This window comes from Convolutriloba macropyga, chromosome 11 (assembly GCF_964194025.1).
Source record: "Convolutriloba macropyga chromosome 11, txConMacr16.3, whole genome shotgun sequence".
Classification (NCBI taxonomy): Eukaryota; Metazoa; Xenacoelomorpha; order Acoela; family Convolutidae; genus Convolutriloba; species Convolutriloba macropyga.
This window is the reverse complement of record NC_134478.1, coordinates 29,820,351-29,833,497: the sequence shown is the minus strand read 5'-3', so window position 1 is coordinate 29,833,497 and position 13,147 is coordinate 29,820,351. Positions and strand designations below refer to the sequence as shown.

Sequence of the window (13,147 nt, the reverse complement as noted above, 5' to 3'; positions counted from 1 at the left end):
ATTGGGTTTAGTTTATCAGTGAATACTAGTTACAAATTTTAAGCCTTCATGAGATATAATTATCTTCTTTCCCCCAAATTTTAGTAACTATATTCCGTCGTGGTAAATGGTATATGAATCGTGAAAGGTGAGACAAAATGATGTTACTCGTTTTCACAAAACACATTGTTTTTGAAATTTGACCTTTCGAACATTGGTCAGGTAAATTTCTGTTTTTTTTTTCAATGAAGAATAAGAAACTTGAATATTGAGATCCTTTGAATTCTGGGAAAACAATCTGGCCTATAGCGTCCCTAACACTGGAACTTTTGTGTTTATGCCCGCTTTATATGGTAGATCATTTTGTAAAAACTATGACGTGCAACATTTTCTTAGCATAAAAGCTGCTTCACAAAGCGATCACCCAATGAGGTAAAAGTGAAGGAGAAAAAGAGCGTACATATTTTGTCATTTCGGATCATGTCAGCAGCAAATGCTTCGTGTCTGCGTCTCTCCATCTCCTCCCTCATCCTCCTATCCCTCTCCTGCTCCTGCACAGCCTGCAGGTCTATTCCTATCGACCTCACCTACAACACAAACATATAAACAAATATTAATTATGTTCAACAGTGGCGAATCAAGATGAATCATTTGGAATTATAAGCGCATGACAAAAAGTTGTCTTGGACGTTTCTTTAAATCAGCATTTAAATTACTTAATGGGAGCAGTGTTTGTGGGAGGGTGCTATAATGGAGAAAGGCTACCCTTTCTCCATTATAGCCCCCCTTGATCCCTTGTTCCGTCATTGATTAATCCCACGCTTTTAATGGAAGCAAGTGCGCTCTTGTATGTCAATGAATTTTGAGGGGGGGGGGGGGGGGTTAGACTTCGATCGGGCTGACCTTTGCATTGAAGATGCGACTCTGTCTCTGGAGTTCCCTCTGTCTCCTGGCCTCAATGGCCTCGAACTCCTTCTTGTCAACTGGCAAGTCTAACTTATACATCTTCACGACTTTATATTTTGCTTCTTTTTCAGAAATAAAAATGGTAATTGATAAATTAAGTTAACCTGAGATAACAATGAACAGTTCAACCAATTAAACGCAAAAATTTAGGAATCAATGCAGATGACAGTAATCGTTTTTATTGAATTTCTCCAAAGCTGTAACTTGTTATGTATCCAAACTTTTTGTCGGGTAATAGGTTGCTTTTTAAGAAAGCGTTTATAATTAACCCGCTTTCGTATACAAGAATTAAATGTAGATTAACGTAAAGTTTTGTTTTGTGTGTTGATTGTATTTTACGTTTAAAATTTTTCACTCAGCGTTGAAACGCTCAAACGCATGTGCGGTTTTTCAGTGCACTTTTATAAATATAATGGTATAATTTTATTCAAAGATTCACCAAAGCTGCGCAGCTGAATACTAAAATATACAACATAGTAAAATCCAGCTGCTTAGAAACAAATAACGTTAAAATAACAAAATAACAAACGGCACAATACTCCGCTTTTTAAAACGCAGTAAACAAGAAACAAGAGCTGATTTAAACACGCGTGCTTGTCTTGTAATCAATTTTTAAGCTGAATTTCAGCGCACGTGCGCGTTTTTGCAATTACAAATCTGCGAAAAATCGTGCTCAATTTGAAAAGTTATTGTTTACGTTTTATTTTTAATTTGATAGATAATAATACACATCCAAGTGTGTGTGTAATAACAATATAACTAGTTATAATAAGTTTGAATTAGTTATAATATTACAAATATGGCAACTCAGAGCAAACCCAGTGACCATTTTACACTTGGGGATTGGAACACTTCTAATTTTACCATTTCCACAAATGCCGAAAGAGGGCGCAATGCTTCCTTCGCAGTCAGACAAGATGGCCGACATCTGATTAACGATACAGAAATTATCACCAGGTCAGGAATCGATAGCAGTCTCCTAATAAAATATTTGTGAAAAACTTGCTGGTCCGGGTAAGGTTGTGGTTCGCAACCAAGTAGAACCCCTCTGATCAGACCAACTAGGGCTTACAGACTAGAATCGGTAAACCAAAACTTTTACAATTCTAGCCTGCATAGTGGTTGAGGTTGTGGATGAGTTTTGCTCATCACGTCTACTGATGGCCACCTCCTTACATGCAGGAAAATTATCCAAGCTCAAACAGTTAAGACAAATGCTCCCTATCAGACTTAGACTCTTTCGTGGTATTTGTGCTTTACTGACTTGCTAATAATAATGAGCTAAGAGTTTTCTCGAATAATAATTTTTTATATTTAGCAGAACATGGAACCCACAATTTTGCAAAAATTAGAGTTTAAATAAATTTGAGTTTGAATTTCCACAAAGAACTTGTGGAAACAGCAAAATCCACTATCAAAAATATAAAAATCCAAAGTTTCATCAGATTTTGACGCTTACAAATACTAACGTATCTTAATTAAGCGCCCTGATATTATTTGAAGACAAGTTTTATTAGCGTGTCTTTTTGTATGATTAAGCTATAATGAAGTGCATTGACTAGTATTTTAATTTTATTACAGGACATGGCTTCCTTTTCAAGCTCAGGTAGTGTTTTTTGTTTCAGTAAAACTATTATCAAAATTCTACCGTGATACCCCAGAGATGTCCGAGTTGAATTTCTTTTTGAGGTTTTTGTCTGTGTAATGCGAGTGGTTTTCGAAAGAGTAATGAAGGAAAAAATTTGATTTGCGCTCAAAATCTCATTCATCCTTTTTGTGTTATTGTAACCGAAGTTTGATTGAAGGCTGAATAAAAGCAGGTCTTTTATGTGTAGTTAACTAATTGTTAAAATTTTGAACTAGAATAAGGTTTCAAAGATGGAGTCACTTGGTTTCTTTCTAAAGACAATTTTCAAAGCTTTTTTGTAAAGGTTAAATTTTTTGCAGCCTATTTAACGTTGTTCCACCATAAATAAGAGCAAATACTCAACAATTGGTACCGCCGTTGTTTTGTAAACATCATGATGGTGCTGCAGCTGCAAGTTTTCCTAAGCCCTGCAATTATTCCCTCACGATTCTTTAATTTCAATCAAAAAGATTCCACATGTTCTTCGAAAATTCAATTCGCGTCTAGAATTACTCCTAATTATTTTCAGGTATTGCACTTCTGAACTGCGCCATTTTGATAGCTTGTGTTTGCATTGGTTTCAAAGAAATTCATTACAAATGTTTTTTACTCTTTTAAATCCAATTTATTTTTATGAAGTCAATGTGAAACTGAATGAATTTCAGTATTTAATTCTGCAGAAGTTGGTCTTCTTTTTGAAAGGAAGACTGGTTGCGTTGGCAAAAAAATACGGAGTGGATAATTTACAAGCGTCCACAAAGTCATTACAGTACAGTATAAACAATAGAGGACACAGAACAGAACATTGAGGTACTCCACTTTTTACTATCAGTTCATTCGATATTCCATTTGTCAATATAATACACTGCGTTCTTGATTTGAGATATGAAGAAAACCAGCTGGAGGCTTGACCCCTAAATCCAAAGTTTTCTAACTTTTTTTCAAAAGCAGTGAATGATGTACAGTGTCAAATGCCTTTTTCAAATTTAGGAAGACCGTGACGCTATTGCTTCCTTTTTGATTTAACAATCTTATGTTTTCTACTACAGTTACGAGAGCATCAACTGGTGACTCTTGATTGCTGAAACCAAACTGATTTTCACCAAAAATTTGAATTTCTCAATGTAGTCGAAAAATTTGATTTTCATAATTTCAGAGATTTTTCCAAATGACGGCAAAATTGAATCTGTCGATATTTGTTGACATCAATTTTTGATCCAGTTTTTAAATGTGGTTGGATAGTTGCTCATTTTAGGCTATTTGAAAAACTCCTCTAAAAAACTTGATTATATAATTAAAGGAAAATGACTTTAAAATTTTTTTCCCAAATCTCTTAATAAAGTTGTTGGTGATTAGATCCTCAACATGCGAGAAAAAAAAATTAATAGGCTTGCTATTTGTGAGAACATTTCTTCCACATTCGTTTCATATAGCATCAGAGATTGTTCTTCTGTATAATTACATGAAGGAAAACTTATTTGATGTAATTTGTTTACTATTTCACATTTAATCTGCAACATTTACAAAGTGTTCATTGAAACAGTCAGCTATGTTACTGGGGTCATCAGTTTCAATATTATTAATATAATTCTTATCACTTCTGCTGTTCTTCTCTATCATTTTGATTATGATTTTTTACATTTTCCTTGAGTCCCTACCGCTGTTTTGAATAGAAAGCTTTTTTGCGTCGTCCATGATTTCAGTGCTCTTGCTCTTTAGTTTAAGATATCTGCTTTCATTCATGTTATTTTTTTCTCAAACATTTTGTTCTTGCATTGTTTCCGTTCGCAAAGGATTATAACCGATTTGTGACAGATTGTTTCCTATTATTGTTTTGTTTGATTTCAACCAAAGGCTGGTATTTGTCGACTACAAAATGTAAACAACTACAAAGCGCGATGAGCGTTTGGTCTGTATTCTTGTTCAGAAACATGATTAAGTTGTTTTACTGTTCTCATTGTAAATTTCAAACAGTTTTTTATTGTTGAAATTAGACTTACTAGATGCTTATTAAAATGCTTTTATCTTGGGTTTTATCTTTTTTTTGTTACACGAAAAACAACGGGATAACGATCTGTAATGTCATAACTGATAAATTCTACTATGCATTGATTTTTACCGACAGTTTGCAGAAATAAATCGAGGGATGTTTTTGTTCTGGTCGTTTCTCTAGTTATACCCGAATTCATTAGGTTCTTACCATTGCTAGAGATAATATCCTCAAAGCGCTTTTTGTAGATAGAAATCAGAGATAGTTGATCTATATTGAAGTCTCCACATACGATAAGGTTTTGGTTCACAACAGCCACAGTCTCAAGATAGCTCTCAATTTCAGTGAGGAATTAGTTTTTTGTGTTGAACTCTCGGGGAACATAGTATGTAATCAAAGTATAATTTCCTCATTTGTACTAAATTTCCTAAGTAGGCTCTCATCATAATTCATTGCAACGATTTCTGTAAAACGGTTATCCCTCCCGCAAATATGGTTACTCCTCCAACAATTCCCACCTGGTTTCTAGCAATTATCTTCTGATCACCTGATAAGTTGAAGTGTTCTTCAAGAGAACCGTCCTGTATCCAAGTTTCAACAAGGCAAATCACAGTTAGCAGGGACTCAAATGATTGCAAAAAACCTGAAATTTCACAAACTGTGTTCAGAGACCAGATATTAACAAGAAACACTCAGATTGTTAGTTTTTTGATGCATAAGTTCTGTTTTTCTGAAACGAAACACAGTACATGTTTTGTTTTTTGTTCATAGGTAAAATTCCACTGTTTGTTGCGTCCATATCAGAAACAAAAGAATAGATTCTTTTGTTGTACAAGAATGGAGAAACATTGTTTTGTATAGTTTGCAAACTCTTTTGTCTCCTTTGATAATCCGAGAGAGCACTGATGTCATCAACTGGTTGATATTTTTTGCCATCGAAAGCCCATTGGTGGGATTTTTTAACTTTACACTGAGTGTCCAGTTCTGGAGCTTTTCTCAATGATAATATCCATTTCGCTAGTCGTTCATCAATAAAAATAGGATTCCACATTGAATTTCTCTGACCTCTTAGCCATGAAGCACGTTTCTGAAATATGTCCCTATAATATGTGCAAATACAAAAATTGAACAATAAAATGCGCAATGTTTCCGTTTTTTAGTGGGTGAACAAGCGAGATTTGGTCGGGTTTCCAATTAACCTGTAAGTTTTTGTTTTTTATCAGTAAAATTGGTGCAAGTACACTACCATCAGCTGGGATGTCGGTGTTAATAAAAATAAGAAACGGTTTGTTTTGATACCTTTTTACTTTTTTTAATAGTTTTTCTAACTGATAGATGTTATTTTCTGAAGTAATTGCTTTATTCTCAAGTTTTTCGAGACGATCCGTAAGATTTTGTATGACTAGGTTTTGTTTTGTTGCTGTATTTTTAAGTTTTTCAATAATATGTTTCAATTCGGTAATGTTTTCTGTAGTAAGGTTCTCTTGGTTGGCCATTTTGGTAAAGCAACGTGAATTTTAAACGTGAACTCGTTTCGTAAGTATTGAAGACACATGTGTGAACTGGAAAAATATTATTTTTGATTTGTAAGCTTTAATCAGATTGTTATAAAAAAGAGTTTACGTGTTCAAAAATTGTAAGTCGTTTTCAAATCTAAAGACAAATTTGAAATAAATACAAAGACATTACATGCTTGCTCACAGAGGACCAGGTTTATATTAATGCTCAGATGATTAAAAATAGGCAGGGGTGTCAATTTAATTTTTGAATACAAGGACGAGCTCATCAAAGTCTCATCTAATTGTTAACGAGCTAGATTTGGGCATCTGAGAGAATTGCCGTAAGTTTTTGGGATACAAACGGGGGCTAAAACCAATCTTGAGTAATGTCCTTGATCATGTCATAAACAGATTAAAACATTTAATATTTTTGCAGTATTAATTCATAATAATCAGTGATATTTTAAAATTTTTTCAAAGTTAGTTCCCTTTTGAAGAAACTGTTCCTAGCCGTAGCAATCTTTGTTAAACAGTAGTTCTTAGATTTCATACATTTTTAAGGTAAATAATTATTTTTTTCAATAAGGCCTATCCAATTTTTTTCATGCTTACATGCTTAGGAAAGAATTAAACAAAAACAAAAAAAAACATTTTTTTTGGAATTGAGCAACTAATAGATGCGTCAGTACTGTTTTAATATTTCAATCAGTGCTGTATAAAAACTCTTTCGTTCTCTTTTTTGCTGTAACTGAGATACCAAAACATTGACATTTTCAAGGACGGACTTCTTTTTATCCTAGCCATACTTACACAGACTCGATATTATATGAAAGTTACATTTAGATTTAATTTATAGCATCATTCGATAACAAGAGATATGTTCCATTTAATTGTGTATAATCCATAAATAGCTCTCTGATTAGTTATTTCAAGAGCTGTTTTTCACTCAAATTAGATACTCTTGATTTGAATCTAATCAATTTTACCTCTGCCTCTCTTTCGAAACTGTCAGGCAGAGGGCAAATGAACTGACTGTTTAATAGTCTAAATAGGTGTATTTACCAATTTAGCATTTTGCAGATTTAGTTTTTTGTTACTGTTTCTAGAGTATTTGATATTTTTAGCAGGAATTTTTATTGTTTCTTGTGCAAAAATAATGCATGTGTCATTTTCCCTGGTCAAAAAACAAACTTATAACTGCAGGAAATTTTTTAAAAACAATTGGTTGTGTTGAAATTTCTGCGCGAAAACAATTTCATTTAAATTTTGGTAGATATGGGTAGAAATTTGATCAATTTTCTTTGAGTAAAATTTAAATGTTTTCAATTGCCATTTTTTCCAAAAAATCATCTCAAGCACTTTTCCTGGTCAAGTTTGGATCTTTTCATGTAATCGCGCCGTGTCCGGAAAAATCAGTCTCAGACAAAGCAGTCCCAGATAAAATAGTCCTAAACATCAAAATGGTCCCAGACTAAACAGTAAATTTTACAGATTTTGACTCAACGCATTAATTAACGAAAGGTAATCCGTTAATTAAGCTCCACCGAATCAAATTATCAAAGTATTAGAAGTGGAGGCAAAACTAGTTGTTAAACTCAATGACTAGTTTAGTTTTAATTGCGAAACATATAACCAAACCAAAGGACACTAAACAGAGCGCGCCAACAAATTCGTCCACAAATTATTGAGCCCTCGTCGCTGAAAGAATTTGAGATTCCCGAGTTATTATAAATGGCACATAGTGGTGGGAAGTTCATGTATTAAGCTTCAAGGGCCCAAGATGAAAAAAGTTATTGTTTTTGCGACTCTGCCAACCATTGAATTGCTCGAATAATCAGTTGACTGATTCTCGGATGAGACATTCTCAACAGCTCCAAACGTCTTCTATCAAGTCTACACAAATCACGCTTCGGTTGACGGCGTCAACTTGCCTCTCGTGTACGCTCTTCTTCCTGATAAAAAACGGAAACTACTCTGTTCCCTTAATTTTCCCTTCTCTCACAACATCCCATGACCGAGTTCTTCGAAATTTAAAACTTTTCATAGTTTTCCTACTTTCCTATCTGATTTATCCTCATTTGTTGATCTCTACGAAATTTTTTCCCCATTCGGGCTCAAACCAACGACTTCCGAAGGTGCGTCCAGAGCGATAACTTCTGCGCCACGGTGCTTTTGTTTGTCCGAGTTCAAAAGTTTCGTTCACGATCAAAGCTGCACTTTCTTTTGATCTGTCTAACGAGCGCTTTGAGCGGGACTGTTTTGTCTGTTTTCTTCGGACTATTTTGTCTGGGATTGTTTTGCAATTTGGGACTCTTTTGTCTGGGAATGTTTTGTCGGTTCACCGAAATAATTAAAGTTGTATACTGGTGCATTAGATCTAAACGTTCTCTTATCATAGAGCGCGTAAAATGTTCAGTGATGATACTTTGTTCGCTTGTGACATATCAAGTCCAATTGGCCTCTAGGGCTTGGCTATGTCTCGCGACACTTGACCAGTTGCGGTTATTTTCAGCCAGCTCGAAAATTAATTACAACTTCAGCCAATGAGAAAAGAGGATAATTTTCAATCTACTGACCCAATTTTTCTGTTTTTGATCTTTTGCCTTTTTGAGCTGTTTTCCCGTCACACAATTATAGCCAGTCATTTTGTAACAAGGGGACATCATAATTCTTTGAAATTGCCTATTAGTCCTTTAAAAACAAGAAAGAGTGTTTTTTTTTAGTTTTTTATTTTGGGGTTCTCAAATATTGGCGCCCAGTTTGAGATCCCAGACGGAATCAAGTAAGTCCAGACCGATTATGAACTTAAGTGAAGGGGAGGGGGGAGGAGGCGCCGTGCGCTCAATATTACATAGTCTGGAAACATTGAAAAACGCACAAACGTCTTATCATGAAGGCACATAAATCTGGACCTATACACACGAAAGTTTGACAATAGACCGAAAATATTTATTTCAAAGTTTAATTTATGTTTCGTCTTGGTAAAACAGTAAAGCTGGCGTGCCTACTTTAGCATTCGTGAAGCTAAGTTTAATGCGAGTTTGAATGCAAAAGCTATGAGTGGACGATCTAGTTGCTCATTATAAAACTAGTTAGTGAGATCTTGGAAAAACGAAAACAAGGCGAGAACGTCATTATACAAAATCAAAGTGGATGTTAAAATCAGATGCTGCATTGAACTAATGGGTTCAAACCAGTATCACCGAATGTTTAACTGCTTGGTTCCTAATTGCACAGCAGATTTTATAAATATATTTTGACGGGAAATGTAATTGTTCTTCAGATGGAACCAGCAGGACAACAAGACCCGTCTGGAGAACAGATGCGATGACATCCAGAAGTGGAGAGACAGACTTGAAGAGACACGTGACCAGCTGGACGAGGAGATTGCGAGACTGAAGGCGGACAAGGAGGTCTGTGAGAGGGCTCTGGAGGCCAAAGCACTGCCCCTGGATGTGGCCAATCAGAACCTGACAACGAGAGAGGGTAGACTGAAGATTGATTTGGTCGATGACGTCCCTAGTGCTGAGCTGAAAAAAGTGGGTTACTTTTAATGGAAACTTTTGTTTACTTCGAAAATTTTCCCACAGAAAGAGTTTTGAATGATGTTAAGATCTCACTGTCTATCGGAATATAATTGTGTGTAAGAAACGCACACTCAATTCGGTCACCTAATGCAAAAAGAGTTGTGTGAATTGTTAAAACGTATTAGAGTCTGCAAGTTTCTTTATATGGCCCAGCTATTTGTAGCACAATTTATTTCACTTGTAGATCAGATTTTCAGTGGTTTTCGTTGCAGTTTTTCATTAAGTTCTAGAATGATCGAGAGTTGGCTAGTCACCACAAAATGTCAGTCAACATCATTACTTGACTCGGGATCTGTAGAACAGTTTTGGTAGAACCTGACCAGGAAATATAAAAATTGTTTTAAGTAGGTACAGGGTTTTGCAAAAACTTGTTTTTAGGAAGTGGAGGTTATCGAGGGGACCAAAGTGGCGTTACAACAGAAGTGTTCACAAGCATTTGAACAACTGTGTCGGTTAGAAGAGGCTAGGAAGCAGATATTGAGAGACTTGGAGCATAAGATAGTGGCATTGGACATAGACAATGAACAGGCTAATCTGACACAAGACAGCTCTGAGATCTGTTTCCAGCCAAACCCCACCAGAGTCACCAAGGGGTCAGTCAAATTCACCCCAACACTAATTATTCATCAGCTTCACCTGACTCAGAAAATTACACAATTTCAATCTAAATAGTTCTATGTTGGAATAATTCCCTTGCTAAAAGATGTTCTATCTAGTTTAGTCTAGCTTTTTGTCTATTCCTCTATCATCGGGTACTTAGGAAGCTTTTAGTTAGATTTGAAGAGGACCTCAAAAGGTTGAAAACAATTGAGTTGTGATGGATTCCAATGTTGCCAAAATTTACGACCACGATGACAGTAAATTTTGTCGTTCCTTTTTGTTTGTCACAAGCACCACACAATGATATCTCTTTGTCCTCAAAATATTTAACTTGAAAATGGATTGTTTCAGACACATAACTCCACAAGAGTGGGATGCACACAGCAGATACAACAGAGCCAGGGCAGAGAGTGAGATGCAGGCATCCATTGCACTCAGAGGAGCCATCAACCAGACCATCAGACAGGTATTATTACACACTCTTATTACATACCAATTGAATCCCATGATAAATGTTTTAAATAATTGCGCAAAGTAAAAATACGTTAATATCAGAGATTCCTTTCACCGTATGTGGCCTCCCTAGTCTGGCTCCAACCAGTATTTTATAAGATTTTGTAAACATCATGCGGGACTCTAGAATCAAATTCCTTGTATACGTTTACAAAAGTGTTTCAAGGTATTACAAGATAAACGCCTACCTTAACAGGCGTCTTCATTTTGAATCTTTTTAAAAGAGTTTTAAGAGATAAGAGAGAATTTTGAGGAGGGAAGTTATCTTTCCTAATGTTCTAATGGTCTTTAATACGTTTAATTAATTGATATATTTTGTGTGTTTAGACTGCGAATGATGTCGAGGCACAGAAGAATGCGACAGAGTACTCGATGAAGAACAGAATAGCAGATATGGAGAAAGCGAAGGTTGAGGACGAATGGCAGAAAGACAGGGTAAGTTGCATTTTTAGAGGGGGGGGGGGTCTAAAACAGGTGGAACTGCGGCGAAAATGGACTACCCTGGGTTCAAACCAGCATCTTTGCAATTTCTTTGCAAGCCTGGTGTGCTAACCATTCCAGCAAATGATCTTAAGATTTCGCATTTGGGTACCTCCCGTGACCCATGTAGCGCTTCTTGTCAAGGCATGTGGAGCTTATCTTATGCACAGTGAGCTTACAGTATGTTAATTTGCTCTCTCTCAACTCCTTCGCACATGTCATTTCCATTTTAGCGAACATTTATCCAGTGTTTGTAACGCCGAAACATAATTTTGTCAGGTTATTCACTTGGCTGAAAACATTACTCCTCTTTATTGCAAGCATTATTCAAAATCCTGTGTAGTTTATTGAAAAAATGGGCATGCTCAAACTCAGTGGCGATTAAATGATAAGCCCTCCAAATTGGTCAAAAAAAGTTGGTTTAAAATGATCACCTTTGCATATAACTGGGTAATTATCACGAAGTTTGCTTTATAAGCTCTGGGGCATCTAATGTTTTGAGTTTTTCTTAAAAAAATTTTTATCATGTTCTTGTTCATGAACGTTTTCAAGAGTTACGTAACTTTTTCTATTCATTCAGAATTTGTTCACAGACTGAGAAGGAGATAGCTGAGATGAAGAAAGACATAGCCAAGATGGAGCAGTCTATCAGGGACAAGGAGGCACCTCTCAAACTGGCAGAGACCAGACTGGAGAACAGGACATGCAGACCCAGTGGTCTGGAACTGTGCAGGGACAATGCCCAGTATGGTCTGGTCAATGAGGTCAATGAGATTAAGAACACGATTAAGGCGCTTAAGGACAAACTCAAACAGGAACAGTAAGTAATTCCCAGAAATTCAGACTATCTTGATTCTGAACTTATCTCTGATTCAGAGATATTCAGAATCAGCACATCGTTCCTTTTGAACTCTTTCCGAATCAGTGCTGAAATTTATACTATTGCTCTAAAAGTGGCTTAGTGTTCTGAATTTTAGTTCTGATACTCACTGATTTCTAGGTGCATGTTGCATTGAAAAGGCCTTGTGAGCTTGCTTTAGATTTTTGCAAATACCTAGTCATTGAAGAGTGTTCTAAACTTCTCATGTACTAACCTTATAAGATCTCAGGATTATTACGTAAGATTTATCTTGCTATGGTATGATTTTGAAATAACTTCTAGATACTCCTAAGTTACATAATGCCTCATAGTACCAAATATATGCATGGCAAAAAGTTCATTGTCTCAAAGTTTTGGTAAATAACTTTCAATTGCAGCTATGTTAGTCAGAGCAGGAAAATCTAACCTGAAATATGGGCACAATAGATAAACGAAATGATCTATTTCAGACACGAACTCACCAACTGTGAGCACAATCTGCAGAGAGTTAACGAAGACTTGGCTCTTAAGAATAACTCCCTCGCTCTGGATAAGGATGTCATGGACTACAGGAAACAACTGGAGGGGGTCAACCACAACTTCACAAAGACAGGCACCTCCGGACAGTACCAGACCATCAAGACCGCACAGGCGGCGTAGAAACTTTATTCACAAAATACTTTGTGCTTTTTGCAACAAATTTGTTTATTTACCAGCTATTGCAAAAAAAATACGGTTTCCTTAACTTTTTATGCAAGTTTCTATACGCTACATCGAGTTAATCGTCGAGAAGTTTGGGTCCTAAGCTCAAATAGCCTCAGACTTCTCCTTTCGGAAAAATATTAGTTGCTCTCCAACGAAGTTTGTAGCAATAACATTAGTTCTACATTAGTGGTATTTTTACGACTCGAAGAGGAGTATTGGTAATATTAATAGCCGCCTCATCTTCTCAGCTGGCTATTATAGCGCTCCTAATTTTTATTTACAATTCAAAGAATTTGAATTGTCTTGGGGCGCTGTCTTTTTTTAAAAGATCTGTTAACATAT

The 13,147-nt window shown here is 35.8% G+C and overlaps 2 protein-coding genes across 2 annotated transcripts in view; one reads left to right on the top strand and one right to left on the bottom strand.

Moving 5' to 3' along the window:
• Positions 1-1,480, bottom strand: part of LOC142349775 (RIB43A-like with coiled-coils protein 2) — a 3,978-nt gene extending 2,498 nt beyond the window's left edge. Inside the window, 2 exon segments of the mRNA XM_075401540.1 lie at positions 440-566; positions 883-1,480. Of these exon segments, the coding sequence (XP_075257655.1) occupies positions 440-566; positions 883-984 (229 nt within the window). The 5' untranslated portion in view covers positions 985-1,480.
• Positions 1,481-1,567: 87 nt separating this feature from the next.
• Positions 1,568-12,845, top strand: LOC142349774 (tektin-B1-like). Its single transcript, XM_075401539.1, has 7 exons — positions 1,568-1,902; positions 9,345-9,600; positions 10,027-10,241; positions 10,600-10,714; positions 11,089-11,196; positions 11,835-12,061; positions 12,571-12,845. The coding sequence occupies exons 1-7, from the start codon at positions 1,745-1,747 to the stop codon at positions 12,758-12,760; spliced, it is 1,269 nt and encodes a 422-aa protein (XP_075257654.1). The 5' UTR covers positions 1,568-1,744; the 3' UTR covers positions 12,761-12,845.
• Positions 12,846-13,147: the final 302 nt, after the last annotated feature.

Coding starts and splice junctions, on each gene's coding strand:
- LOC142349774 (XM_075401539.1), top strand. CDS start 1,745: ATGGCAACTCAGAGCAAACCCAGTGACCATTTTACACTTGGGGATTGG. Junction 10,242..10,599: donor CCCACCAGAGTCACCAAGGG/GTCAGTCAAATT, acceptor GGATTGTTTCAG/ACACATAACTCCACAAGAGT. Junction 12,062..12,570: donor GACAAACTCAAACAGGAACA/GTAAGTAATTCC, acceptor GATCTATTTCAG/ACACGAACTCACCAACTGTG.